Below are 15,574 nucleotides of genomic sequence, written 5' to 3' on the forward strand. Positions count from 1 at the left end.
GTGAGGGATTTCAGGGGTTTCAGAGTTTAATTAAAACGCAAGGGAACACTGCAAAGGCTGCAAAAGCAAGGAGAGAGGGCTGGCAGAAAGTTGCTGACAAATCAAACTCGTAAGTAATTCAATAATAACAATAATAATGGAGTGGATTTATATAGCGCTTTTCAAGGCACCCAAAGCGCTTTACAATGCCACTATTCATTCACTCTCACATTCACACACTGGTGGAGGCAGCTACGGTTGTAGCCACAGCTGCCCTGGGGCAGACTGACAGAAGCCAGGCTGCCATATTGCGCCATCGGCCCCTCTGGCCAACACCAGTAGGCGGTAGGGTAGATTTATCATATCACACCATATTATCCAATATTATATTACATTATATTATATTATAATATGTTATATTATATCCCCTTTCACATTAGAGCCACAACAGGACCCACTAGAACATGGGAACAAGTAAAAGTGAAATATAAGAATATTCTACAGAATGGTAATATTTATCACTTATATTGCTTGTCGTCTCTTGGAAAGAGACCCTGAAATAATCTGTTTGTTTGTTCATAACAGCAACCAAGAAAAGGGCAGAGCAAAAAAAAAGACAGGTGGTGGTCCTGCACCCCCTCGTCAACAAGCTGGTTAAGTGAATAGGGCTTCGGAGTTGACGTCACGCCGCAATGCATTGTGGGAGCGCGGCGGCATTTTCGGGGTCTACGAATCAAATCAAACACACTGTGTTGGAACGACGATTACAAGATGCTTAAAAGCAGCTTAAAAGAGAATGGACTGTATAGAGACCGATTGCGTCCAGAGGCGAAGCGGCGGTACTTGCAGAAAATAGCGTGCATTGGAAATGTGGACCCGTATGAAATACGGCCGTGGAGTAGAAACCCTGAAGACCAACCGCTATTGACGTAGCCTGATATATTTCATACCTTATCTGTGGAGTCAGCGCGTACAAGTCGTCATTCAATCAAAGGTAAGTCAGCTCGAGTACAGCGAGTGAAATGCGTTTGATTTCCCTGCAAACATTCAGATTACTGCAGCATAAATTCATTCATGAGGGGAAATTACAGTGAGAACATGTGGAGACTGTTAGGTGGATAACATAGTGAGTTCAGTGCATTGATGAGACACTGTCCTGAAGGATTTAGTTATTCTCTATGGTTAAAGAAATTGCAATGATTTATTAATGTTTATTATAAATAATTCTAATTACAAATATGGAAGCAAGATGTATATCTTGTGTCACTAAAAATACATTTTATTTTAGTTTTATACTTTGATTAATGACCTGCAGAATCTCCTTAACATATTAAGTGATTCATAATTGTCACTTTATGCTTTCTCCATCTCTAAAGTGATGACATCCTTGCATTACATACTTTAGGTTCATTTTCTGCAGGCAGGTTTCTGACAGAACAGACAGATTTAGACTATAACATGCAGCGTTCTATAGATGGACACATAAAGAAATGAAAAATCACATGTATGTGCTAACTTTCTTGACACTTTGTTACATTTATGATAAAGTAGATTAAACACATTTGTGTCGGCCTTGGCTCATAGTTCTTGTCTTTAAATGAACTTTGTCTGTGTGTGTTTCAGGTGCTGCACTCTAAGACTGAATGAACCAGCATTGCAGCCATGGGTCACTGTGAGCATCACAGGGAAGGTTGAAGCCGCCCGCTGCACCTGTATGGCCGGAGTCGCAGAGACCTGCACCCACGTCGCTGCTCTTCTGTCTAAAGTAGACGGAACAGTGTTGATCCGTGGCACAAGGACTGTTACAGATGAACCTGCATACTGGGTTTTGCCTGGTAATAATACCAAGATACACCCAGAGGTTGGCCATAAGATAGACGACTTCTCTTCAGCTGCCCAAAAAAAGGCTCTTGATCAAAACTAGAGCTGGGCGATAGAACGATAACGATATGTATCGCGATATAACTTTTACTCGATAGAGAAATTAAGCTATCGCGATAGACCTCGCCGCTCTTGTCCTCTTAAAAAAAAAAAAAAAAAAAAGGTCAGCCGATCCAAATTCAGTAGCGCAGAGCCGAACCAATCACAGCCGCAGCGTCACGTCGCGTGACTTGTTACGTACAGCACAAGTGCCAAGCCGCACGTGTGTTTGTTTGGGAAGCAGCCAGCGGGTAATGGAGGAAATGAGTGTGCCGACTAGAAAAATCAACCGAGCGTGACCGAAGAGAAAACAGATGATGGTTCCAATGCCGGAGAGATTGTCGAACGGAAGAGCCATAGAAGCTCCGTAGTGTGAAGGTATTTCGGCTATTTCAAGTCTGACAAAAAACAGAGTAGCGTGCACTGGAAATTGTGCCGAAAGCAAGTCTGGAAATACAATAAACTGGTGCATGCGTCACACTGTGCGCCACGTTATTGTTTCGGTGAAATGAATTTCTACAATACTGTTAATTCTACTCTCTGCAGTGTTTAAATGCTTACATATACACACAGTTACTGTCCCTCCACACATACGACTCGGTTCTGCTTCTATGCCCCAGCTTTGTTTACTTTTTCCCACCGAGGCTTCTAGACTTCTGATTGGCCAACATTTCTGCACGGTTAGGAATCTAGCGCCACCTGCTGCTTTGGCATGTTCATAGCAGCGTTTTCCTTCATTTCTGCCTTTACATGTGAACGGGATTATTTTTTAAAACGAAAACCGAAAATCTCCGTTTTCAAAAATACCCGTGTACGTGTGGACGTAGCCTGAGTCTCTGACTGGAAGCGCTAATTCATCATTCGGCTTTTGTCAGACTAAAGTAACTGTTAAAACTGTTTGAAAAGCTCAGCTATACAACAAGGAGAGATCGAGAATTTCCTTTTAGTTCTCAGTTTATTTGATATTGACAAAAGTTAGTCAGTTTTGTCTGTTCTTCTGTAAAACAAACTAAGATTTATTTTTAGAATTAATATTTTGTTTCTAAGTGGAATTGACAATTTAGTCTGTTTCGTTTGTTCTATTTTGAAACTTAAACGCTTTAGCGGCTGCCTTTTGTGTAGTTTGCAATATTTGCCTTTATTTATCTGAAAAAGTCTCATGTTCCTTAAGTACATCTACCCTGTTGAACTTATTATGGGAAATAAATATTTAAATAAAAACAAGCTGCTGATTATTTCACATTTTACTTGTGAGCAACGGCACATTTAAATCTTACAAATATAGTTATTTGGCTTATATCGTGATAGATATCGTTATCGCCTGAAATGAAAAAAACATATCGTGATATGAAAAAATCTCATATCGCCCAGCTCTAATCAAAACATACACAGACCATCTGTAGTGACAGGTAAAAGGAGCCGTCCTCAAAAAAGAAAAACCCCACCTGCTACTGTGGAGGAGTTGTCACTGCTATAATGCCATCATGTTTTATCTAGGGGTCTAGATGTATGCCTGTAGTGCACTGCTGTGTAAATAATTTGCATTTACTGAATATGTACTGACTGAGTCCCACTGTTCAAAAGTTGAATAAAGAAACTAAATTATTTTGCCTTTTTTTTTTTTTTATTAAAACCACTTTATAGAACATCACATCAGTAACAGTGTAGAATCCATGTCATTTACAGTTTACAAATGACAAAATGTTTACACCAAATCATGAGTGTTTACATGATATCACCCACTACTAACATTACTTTATTTACTGTATCTTTTGAAAAAATAACAGCACAAGACTTAAGAACATTTAACAGGAGCAGGTTTCATTCTTCTCTGGTTTTATTATCACACTGTTCACCAAACGCAGCAAACCTTCACCATCTTATCCAGAAGGGTCACCTCTTCACCCTCACATGGAAGAAGTAATCTGATTGGCATGGTGGTTTGTTTGAAGCAGGTCCCTCGTGTAGCGCTGGAAACCAGTCATGATGTTTCATCCATTTCATCGGCTGGTTTGCTGCAATAATGCCAAATAATTAGCAACTCTATAAATAGACGGTAGTTCTGCAAAATCACTCAGTAGGATGTTTGTTCTAATTTGCTATGAGCTCAGAGCGCATCGAAAATGAAACTAATAGGCTATAAAGAGAGATATGAACATATTTAGAACTTACCGGAATGAAAATGTCTGGAGCACCAACAGATATTTGGAGATGGAAGAGAGCTGCACGTCAGCTCATCTCACAGCTGCTATCCAGGCTAGACGCCTTCGTTTGGTAACATCGATACACGAGCTGCCTCATGTCGCTTCCAGGTTGGGAAAGCATAAAAAGACAATCCAACCTTATTCCCGTGCCGGTCGTAAGATCGAACATTGCAGCCGAGCACACAGCAAGTACGAACCATGGCTATGCTATCGCTCCTAGCTTAGACCCCCAAAATGGTGAATCGGGCCAAAATCCTTTCCACGCCCACCCCCGTGACATCACGCTCCGAAGCCCTATAATACCCTCACGGGAAAATCGATATCTCTCTATGAGCACACTGTCGCGCTGAGCTAAAGGATCCTGTCTGTCCCGCAATATACGCTGAATTCTGAGGACTCTCCTTATCAATCTTGCACCTTCCGCAATGGGTTGCTCGCGTAAACGGACAGGACATGGCTGCGACAGGCTTCCCAAATCCACCTTCGCTTTTATAGCCGTGGTCTCTCATCTTGATTACACGAAGTAATTTACAATTACTACTCTGAAATATGAATTACATCTGTAATAATCACATACATGTAATAGAATGTTAATAGTACATTTCCCTTTTTTAGGGAATGACCTGTATGTATCTGTGTGAAATCAATAAAAGGATCAAGTGCTGCATTATCTTTAGTTACATTGATGTTATTTATTTATGGTGAAACAGTGGTGGAATATCGCTGTTGCTTTCGTATGAATGACGCGGGCATACCTGCGTGGCCGCGATCTAATCCTGTTTACATAAAGTAAACCTGCTCCCCAGCAGGTTTACGCTTACGGCTCTGTTGCTATGACAGCAAGTCCCGGATGGGCTTCGGGGAACCGAACGATCCAGGATCACGCGAAATCGTCAACAATCTCATCCAGCTAACTCACTTAGCGCGGTACGAAGAACAGGCCCGTGGTTAGCAACAACGACGGTAACAACATTGCGTGTTCGCTTGTTTATGTTCCACATAAACCTTTCACAATAAAGCTCAATATCCTGTTGAGACTTTTCAAAATAAACTGAATCACGTGAAAGAGCAGATTATTTAGGGATGAGAAGTAAAAAAGAGCCGCCAGGTGCTAAAAAATAAACCTTAGACTCAAACATTAGAACAGGCTTTTCCCCGCAGCACGCCGTGTAATAAATACTCACAGAGAAAACGGCGGCCTTTACAACTTATGTCTAAAAATGTATGGTTTCATGCATTGGTTAAAACACTCGATTCCAGGTACATGACGCCCAGCTGGAAACACTTCCCGCATGACGAGCTGCCCGAGATTCACAGAATTTACAGAAAATGTTACATTTTTGTGATTTATATCGTTATCGGATGATAGAATTCTTATATTGGGATATGAGATTTTGGTCATATCGCACAGCCCTATAATTAGGGCTATATTTGTTGCTGCTTGTACTGACTACATAACTTATGATGGGATGTTTATGTATAAATTAATCACTAATGTTATTTTCTCTGTAAGCCGGATTCTCAGCTATCCCATTCTGTTTTATAAGCATGTAGAATATAGCATTAATATAATACTTTTGGCCACTAGTATATGATCAAAAGCATTGGTCTGGATCTCTTAATCCTTCAGTTGAAGAGGTTTCACTTTCTTTGCCACTGGTGCATAAAATCAAGCACCTAGCCATGTAGTCTGCATTTAAAAGCCTTTGTGAATGAAGAATGCTGTTCTAAAAAAGCTCACAGAATTCAAGTGTGGTACTGTGATAGCTACCACCATTGCAAGAAGTCAGTTTCAATTGACTGCCTCCTAGATATTCTACCACTAACTGTAACTGGTGTTCAAGAATTTAGGAACTACAGGAAGTGGCAGACCATGTAAGGTTACAGAGTGCTGCCAATCCATTCTATTTATATAGCACAAAATCATAACAACAGCAGCCTGAAGGTGCTTTATATTGTATAAGGTAAAGACTCTTTACTAATCCAAAGAAAACCCCAGTAATTAGATGACCCCTTATGACAGGGGTGTCCAACTCCAGGCCTCAAGGGCCGGTGTCCTGCAGGTTTTACATATCACCCTGGGTCAACACACCTGAATCAAATGATTAGTCCATTGAAGGGCGATTGTGGCTCAAGAGTTGGGAGTTCGCCTTGTAATCGGAAGGTTGCCGGTTCGGTCATTGTGTCCTTGGGCAAGACACTTCACCCATTGCCTACTGGTGGTGGTCAGAGGCGCCAGTGTCCAGCAGCCTCGCCTCTGTCAGTGCGCCCCAGGGTGGCTGTGGCTACAATGCCAGCTTGCCATCACCAGTGTGTGAATGTGTGTGTGTGGTAATTTAGCCATTTAAATCAGCTGTGTTGGATCAAGGACACATCTAAAACCTGGATGTGTCCTTGATCCAACACAGCTTGGACACCCCTGCCTTATGAGCAAGCACTTTGGCAACAGTGGGAAGGGAAAACTCACCGAAAAAACCCAAACTCAGGGAGGGGCACTCAAGACAAAGTTTGAAGCTTTGGACAAACCTACAAAGCAACCAAACCACTGGAGAAAAACACACCAAAAAAAAACCTTCCATCAAATATGTTTCTAATGTTTGTTTTACTGATGTTAATATTCAGGGTTCCTACTGGGCCATAGACACCAATCCTAAAGAAGACACGGTACCCAGCAGGCCAAAGAAGAGACCACGCTCTGGAGAAAGAGTAAGTACACAAGTAGTTTGTATAATCCTGTTTTACCCACAAAAGGCTGATGGGGTATTGTTGTCACTCCGCCAGACAGATGGGTGGGTGGTCGGCGTGCAGCTTTGTAAATGTAATACTTTGAGAATGAGGTGACAGAATTTGGAAATTGATGCTTTAGGTGCATCTGCTAAAAGTCTCAGTGACATCTAGATCAAGATCAGAAATAAAGTTTTCTGGAAATCTTGTGAAGACAATAAATCGCTAAAGATTTTTCAAATCATACCATAGGTGCATCTACTAGGAGGCTGAGGGAACAGCTGGATGCCAGTGTTTCTGTTGTTGTTGTTTCGCTTGTTGTTTTAAAAGTCGTACGAAATGACTTCTCTAAGGATTTATTTCATTCCATATTCTCAAACCTGTGACCCCTTTAAGGTGCTAATATCAAAGTTAGACATCATCAGAGGAGAAGAAAAATGGGATTTTGCTGATGATTCGAGCATTGTTGTAAAATGTCTGAAAAGAAAATTATATGAACAGGAAAAACAAGGCATTTGAAAAAGCTTCCCAATACAAATGAGGTGCTACAGAAATGTGTGAACAGGTTTGCAGTCTTTCTCCTGTTCCCATGTTATAATGATGCATGGACAGACTAGCAGTCCAATAATGTACCTTTAAACCTCCCCTGAAAGATGAGTGTAAGAGCCCTCAGCGGTACTAGTAGCTCTGTGAGAATTGACATCTCTTTAGCTTGTTAGGAAGCTAACATTAGCTTATTTGCACAAAAAAGCATGTCAGTGTTGGCTGTCAGGTATCGTGTGGACCACGTGATAGGAGATTACCAAATGTCAAATACAGCCATATTGTGCCAGACCATCAAGTTCTACTTCAGATATTTCTCTCAAAACCACATCTCACTCAAAGGCCAGGGGATCATCGCAGGCAGCAGGCTTCAACATCTGGTGACCATAAATCACTGCACAGTACCTCAGAGACCAAAAGATGTGGATTATCTTGTCATCGCTTGCTTTACCTCCTCCTAAATGCAGCCCAAAGTATCTTTTTACCCTTCAAGTCAATTTTCTTCTTTCTGCTGCTCATAACTACAGTGATTGTGCGCTGTGCTCGAACGCCTCGTGTCTACTCACAGATGGAGGGCTGAAGCTGCTGAGTGGACACGGTGTAACACCTTGTCTACACAAGAGGCACAGCATGAGCAGCATATTCGATGCCGCAGCAATGTAGGAAAAAACACACTTTCTTTTGTGTAATTATTACATTTTAAAGCCACAAAGTACCAAACTTTATCCGCTTTTTGTTTTGTTTTTTTCCTCTGTGGGTTATTCTTGCTGTGCACTGCTCGATTGTTATTGACGAACTTATTACTGCGCTCTAGCGCAGGAGAATGCCCGATCACCGGCGCGCGTGCCTTCTTTGTAACAGAACCAGAACCTATGGTTGCAATTAAACAACTTTTTGATATTCATCCTCATATTCATCCAGGTTAATCCCACAGGCTTTGGGGTTAGCAATTTTCAAGATGCCATAAAAGCAGCAGGAACAAGCTACCAGATAGATGTGAGAATACAGAAGCAGGAATGAAAATTGGTTTTGGGAAATTGATTGACAGCAGCTGAGGCTATAAATATATGTAACCCTGCATCAACTTGGCAGAATGCGGCTGGTGTGCAGTCATTAACCTGGGGATGTGAATACAAAAGCAGTGCGGAGTGAGCTCCATCGTGTATTTCAAGTCTGCTTTCACCACTGTCTGCCATCATCTCTCTGTTTTTTGTTTTTTTCCTGACTCTGACTACAGTATGGCGTGCATTTCGATGTCTGTTTTCTTAGCGGCTGATTAGCACGCTCATAAACTAGTGTCGGCGGTTAATGGCCAAAATTTTAATACGGTTCAGATTCAGTATTCAGCACATTAAACAGATTGAATTCCTCTCTGATTATTACCTCAGCGGCTTAAATGAACTGTGCTCCCCTGGCAAAGGGATGCGTACTAAAACTGCTGCCGTATGACACAAAGACTTGTAGTCAGTCACAAACGAATACAAAATAAAACATTTAAATGGCTTCAGTTCAGTGATATGAGATCTGGTGACATGCAATATCATTACTAGGCTCTGGATAACATGGCATTACTTCTCCCCGAAGCCAGAATGAGGCCACCAATTAGTGTAATCAGTTGGTGTAGTGGACCAAGCAGAAGATCTCCCAAAGTCTATTTCACAGGGGTGAGGTGTACCTCCAGTGTGCAGGTATATATTGTATTAAGCAGATGATCCTCTGAATGTTGCATTAAAGAAAATACGCGTCTTTTATCACGATCATCCGCCTCCCTTTCTCATCCAGCCAGTCTCTGACTGTTGGCGCATCTTGATCATTATCTTTCGCTTCGTCCGTCTGCATTTCTGCTTTAGCCATCTTCCTCTCTGGGGAACTCTGACAGGCGCAGCGCGACAAAGTGCACAATCACTGTAAGGTGTCGCTCATTGGAGAACGAATCGAGGCAAAAGAGACGGAAAGGGTTGGGGAGGTACAAGAGAGGGGAAGAGCAGAAAGGAGGCGTGAAAGGAAGGTTGCAGAAAGCAGGAAAAAGACATCAAGGTAGCGAGAAGAAACAGTCAAGTTTAAGGGAAGGAAAAAGAGGTAAGAGGAGTAAGTGGGAGAGGAGGGAGGAGGGAAAGTGTTCTAGGCTTGTGTTCCAGTTAATTACCACAGAAGGCCCCGGGGCTGCCGTTAGACATATTTTCTTCACCAACGATTTTTTTTTTTTATTACAAACATTAATTAATTCAGAGCCTTGTCATCTCGTCTTACATGGATGGGCCCTTTGACCCCTTTTCTTACGCCTCACTTGCACTGCTGGCAGACACACTGTGGGCTGTCACATGGGCTAAGGAGAAACAGGGAGGTTTTAAGTGCTAAGATTTATGGCGGCATTACCATCTGAAAAAAAGAAAAAGAAAGAAAGGTGGGCTAAATACATCTTGTGTGTTAACTGGGATTTTGTTGCACCTCGGTTACACAGTCAAATATTTTAAGTTGGCAGGAAGGGCTAAACGTCAACCGCATAAATGCATTGTATAAATGTGTAGACAGGCAAGTGTACACGTAGTTTAGTACCTGTGTCTCCAGTGCCCTTAAGCATAATCACTCTCTTTCATTTCTGGTAGATGCTTCTCTGTTTGCCTGTCTGTCTGTCTGCCCGTCTGTCACCACTCAATTATCTCCCTGCCTATTCTTCTATTCTGCTCTTCCTCCACAAGCCTTCCTCCTGCCTCTCTTCACCTCTCTCTTGTCTTCTTTTTAAGTGCCTCCACCAGGGAACCGACAACCCGTTTAGCTGGGAGTTTATCATAAATTAAAGATTGCATTGTTACCAACCAATCCTCTTACTGTAAGCAGTTTGGGAAGGCAGGCAAGCTGTCTTGAACCCTGAAAGGAGTCAGACAAGGAGAAAAAAACATCTTCCCCGGGTTTCTTTTTTTGTTGTTGTTGTTGTTTTTTTCTCTCTCTCTCTCTCTCTCTCCTTTTTTTTCTTCTTCATTTGGCAGGCATCAATTTAGCCCCTCATCGATCTTTGAATAGTTCCTCACGTCCTCACACTCAGTTAACCCTACTTTAGCGCTTTGTGAGGACAGCAGCAGAAAATGAACTGCTGCTGAATGCATTATAGGTACGTGAATAATGCATGAGGATGGCTTGATTCATCTTATCAAGTGCAAGTGATGTGTCCACTTTCCAGGCTGTTTAAGTGTCCCGCAATTTAAATGAAGCGCGCCTCGACTAGTTCACACAGTGTGAGCCTGGGGCGTGATGGTGATTCAGGAGGCTCAGTGAAGAATCATGAACTTGCAGCACACTTAGATTTCTCATAACCTTTGTCACATTTCATTTCCGTCCTCGTTTTCAAACTCCTCTGGACATTTTCAATCAGCGGAGAGCATCCACGAATGATTTCTGCATAATAACTAGAAGGCGAGACTCTACTGTTTAAAAAAAATATTAGTGCACCCCTTTATACTAATATTTAAAACGATCTTGAAAATGCGTACATTTGGAAATGGTGCTTTCGCGCCGCAGTGTGGACTGCAAAAATGCCAACTTTCTAAAACGATGACGCATGTTAGTCATATGATGCAGTCATGTGACCAATTAAACTAAGAAAGCGGAGGGCATTATACAAACAATTGTTTTGTTTGCTCTCAGTTTGGACAGCCCTATTAAAGATTAATATCAGTCTGTACATGCTCCAGATAGCTTTTCTTCACATTCTTTAACTCTCACTCGCTTTTGCAACTTTGTACTTTTGTGTTACTCGCAGCATCAACTCCACCTCATTGTTAGTCCATTTAAAAAACTCGGTGCTTTTCCTCAACCCTTTGCCGCGACGTTTCAAAGAGCCGGAAAGTAAATAAACAGCAGACAGAAATGAGGCAGGTCGAATCTTCTTGCGTTTCACACATGCGCAGTGCTGGAACATAAGCGTTTTCGGCCGTTTCCCCAATGAAAACGCAGTTTTCAAATCCATCCGGGCTAGTGTGGACGTAGCCTTACTTACACGTTTAATCAAGATGTAAGTAAGAGTAATCTTTAATAAGGCAAAAACAGAGTTTGTACAATTGTACAGTTTTGTATGACCACCTTTATTCTTCAACACAGTCTAAAGTCTCTTAGACAAGCTTTCTTATAGTTTCTTTAAGTAGTCTTCAGGAACAATTGAAGACTAGACAAGATCCCCAACACCACTGGCTGAAAGGCAAACCTGAACCTTGACAGAGCCTCCACAGTGCTTTACAGGTGACTCTTTTACCTGTTGTACCTGTCTGCTGACCTCCTTCTATTTGGATCCATCACCTGTTGTCATCAGTTTCCCTCCTTTAACCTAAAGAAAACCTAACCTGTTGCTGGGATCAGACTGGTATTCTGCAATGTTTTTTCAACATCTGTATCTCCCGTAACTCCTGAACTATTTGCTCAATTGAAAGAATTCCAGCATTTCCTAAAAGCAGCATTTTGCATTGATATTAGAGTCATTACGGTAATCACAGGCACGATGTCGCAGCAGCCCAGCGAAGACGAAGATTGGTTGAGAAAGGAGAGAGACGCTAATATCACTGAAAAAGCATAGAGTTGCTGCTTTCAGATGAACAGCTTTATATCCAGTTTCCTCAGTTTTGTAATTGCACGACATACCATGCCAAGATTTCAGCTAATAGCTCTTTGGGAATCACCTTGTTGGTGAAAAAAATATTATTTTATGCCTTTTTTGTGTTTAAGTGATTCATTGGTCAGTGAGTGAAAAAGCAGCCAGTGGCCAAAGAAAGAAACTTTGAAATACCTTCAGAAAGCTTAGAGAACTGTTGTTTAAGACCACTTTAAAAAATGACAAAAAGCTCAAAGCCTTTGCTCAGTACTGTACCTGCCACAACACAGTGTAACGTGTGGTGAACCTGAAAGGGGTACAACCTGCATCTTTAGTGTTAAAGAATGCTTCACATATCTCCACCTTAAAAAGTTGCTTTCCTCCTGCGGTTTTCCATTCTCTGTTATAACCCCCTTTCAAAAGATGAACACAGGCTAGAGATAAGCCAGGGCTGACTTTTGGCTTCATAGGGAATTCAAACCCATTGCACCAACGCTGGACGTTTTTCTGTTTTTTTTTTTTTGTTTGTTTTTTTTTTGCTCTTAAGACTACTTACCTTTTCTGGTCAGAAAATGCACGATTAGCCAAAGTCTCTTGTGGGTGCAAGATTTTCTAAAGCTTAATAAAGAGTATTTGCAGAAATTCCCTTCACTTACAATGCTGCAAGGTTGATGTAGCTTTCTTTTTTTGCCCGGTGACACCAAAAACATGTTGCCCACCACACCTTAAAATTCCCCAGCCAACCAACAAGGTTCACTGACATTGCTGCTTTTATTTTATATTCCTAGCCTTTTATTCTATAGCACAATTATAATAGAATAGAATACGATGAATTAGGTGTATTCAAACTTTATGCAGGGGGATATCAGGCAATCAGTGATGTATTTGCTGCACAGTGGTTTTTATGTCTTGTAATAGTCGCCACATTAAAGTCTTAAGGAAACATGAAAAGCAGGGTTTGCTACGTTACTGTTTTTAGCCCGTTTCCTGTAAATGTGATCAATCTCCCCAGAGTGTACTAAATCACTGATTTGAATCAGTTTACTGGGCTTATTGTGGAAGTTATAGCCAAATCAATAAAAACAGCTGGAATCTGGCCACAGATGAGAGGGAATCACTGTAGAATAAATGCGGAGACTTCAGAAAAGACATCATACGCGTCACGGATTTTATAAAAAGACCTTGTGAGGTTTGTGCAAGTTTACGCAGGTCAGTTTGTGCTCGTTCACTTTTAGTGCCTGAAGCCACTGTTTATCCTGCCTTTTTTCCTTCATTAGGAAGCATTATTAGTTCAGTCAGAAACGAGTATTCTAGGCAATTCCACAACAGACTTTTTGGCTTGTCATTGTAAGAAAAACCCCAAAACATTATTAATAAAATAATAATGTTTAGTTGCCTTCACGTGGGTCGTGTTATCAGGATACTGAACCCAAATCCGCACTTATGAACATTTTCTATGCCCAGATTTTTCTCACACTGTCTCCTGTTCCTGCAGGCATCGACCCCTTACAGCCTGGAGTCCGAGTCTCTGAGGATGGACTGCATCATGTCAGGAGGGGCATCTCCCACTCTGGCCATCAATGCTGTGACCAACAAGGTAGGGCACCAGCTGTTCATAAGCTGTTTCAATACAAAACAGCGCAACAGCGCAGGCATACAAAGTTTATGTGACCGGACGCGTGGCTTCCATCCTCAGTTAGATACAGACAGAGGTTGGTTCGGCATTTGGCGACTCTCCTTTTAGAAAGAGCTTTTCTTCCATTTTGGCAAATTCAACAAATTCAAATAGGGATCCAGAGCCAGCAGAGCCAACATCATAACAAAGAAACAGCAAACAGTCAAAAAGAGAAGTAAAATCAGCGTGTCACTGTTCATTTTGACATGAGTTCATGAGGCTTGAGTTCTTTTGTTATAGCAATATCATCTACAACCTATTATCAAACATATCAGAATTGTTGTACAAGGTTACTGGATAACTGTGAGGTTGGAATTCATGCCGTGGTGGTGGAGGGGGCGTGGGTCAGAGGAGATTCATTAGCAGGTTGGACTCTCTGGATTGGGATTCATTTAAATGCTGTTAGTTTCATTGACGATGACCTTATATGCTTCAGAAGCGACAGATGTTCCATTCAGAGCTTTAAAACACTGTAGTAAAAATCTTCAGAATGATCATAGTTCGTTGGCATTTATATGAATGAATATTGATTTCTTAGTTCTGTGCAATGATTAGTCATTTGTACTTGCTTGTGAGGAAAATGTGTCAAACTTTGTCACAACATATTTATAGTAAGACATAACTGCAGCAGAAGCAGCAGCAGAAGTGTCTGTTTTTCTTTTTCGCCTCTTCTTTAGAGGCTGAGACGCCTTCAGAACAAGTCTTCACTTCTAGCAGAAAGCCTTACGCGACACAAACACACACAAGCATTTAAACACTAAACTGCGTGTGATCGCCTATGTGAGGGTCAGAGATCAAGCAGAGACAGGGACCTCTGACACCTATCTGATCTGACGCACACACCCACACAAACACAGTAATTATGCGCAGTGGGTGATCCTTTTCGTCCTGTCCCCAACCAAAGAGAAAATTTGTCCCGCAGCAGCTCGCATTACTCTGTTTGTTCTGGATGGGATGCGAAGGTCTGGACTTTGCAGCACGTTACAGTTTTCCATTCTGGACTTTTAACAGACCCTGACTCATACTTCCCAGAATTTGTCAATATGAGACACGAGGATGAGAATTTCTGCACTTTTTTTTCTTATCAGCGTTGTAGCCAAGTACTCATGCAATTTTAATCATTATTATTATTATTATTATTATTATTATCTGGAATTCAGTCCTTTTTTGCTGTGAGACACGGCAAACAACAGAGTGCAGTGGATTAACTTGCCTACCTGAAAAAGTAGATACTGCAGATCCTTCACATTTTCCACCATCATTCTTATAACAAAGCCGTTAATAACGTTATTAATCAATGCCGCAAAAGGTATTGCAGTTTTATTAGATAATCACTAAGACAAAACAAGGACAGAGCTTCACAAGCAGCCAACTTGGTGCAGATCATCAAGCGATTATTGTTTGGCGTGTTTGGCGTGCCACTCGTGCAGCAGGTGGAGAAACAAAAGGATTTTCATTTGATTTCTTTAAACGTGTCAGGTTGCACTCAATCCGCGCTACGCCAGGAAAGACTAAAACTTGAGTCGTCTCAGACATCAGTATACATTTTGAAACAATGATTCAGAGCACGGAGACCTTGATGATAATGATGCCGATGCCGGCATCAGTGACATCCGCCCACATCCGCACAGGTGGCGTCCTGCAGGCACAGCAGTGCGTCAGAGCTTCTTCTATAACACGTTTGCTCTCGCCGATGTTCTGTTTGCATTGGACAAAGCCTGCACTACTGAAGGAAGGCGTTCCTATAATTTGATACTGGGAATTTAGGATAGCGGGGGTCGAGGGGGTGGAGGAGGATCAGGATCAGATCATTGCACTGAGTTACTGTAATGTTTGCATAATGAAAAAACAAATCTTTTATGATCTGTTGTGATTAGTGTTTCGGTTCTTTGCTTCTGTGTAGATTTCAACCTAAAGCACCTCATTAAACCTAAAAAGAAATCCCTGTTC

General features: G+C 41.6%; 1 protein-coding gene across 1 annotated transcript in view; it reads left to right on the plus strand.

Moving 5' to 3' along the window:
* Nucleotides 1–15,574, plus strand: part of LOC146610447 (forkhead box protein J3-like) — a 60,293-nt gene that overhangs the window by 23,907 nt on the left and 20,812 nt on the right. Inside the window, exons 4-5 of the mRNA XM_085344213.1 lie at nucleotides 6,726–6,809; nucleotides 13,445–13,546. Of these exons, the coding sequence (XP_085200339.1) occupies nucleotides 6,726–6,809; nucleotides 13,445–13,546 (186 nt within the window). The remainder of the gene's footprint in view (nucleotides 1–6,725; nucleotides 6,810–13,444; nucleotides 13,547–15,574) is intronic.

This window comes from Diplotaxodon limnothrissa, linkage group LG20, assembly GCF_057381915.1.
Source record: "Diplotaxodon limnothrissa isolate DT_005_m linkage group LG20, D_limnothrissa_male_GT1.1, whole genome shotgun sequence".
NCBI lineage: Eukaryota > Metazoa > Chordata > Actinopteri > Cichliformes > Cichlidae > Diplotaxodon > Diplotaxodon limnothrissa.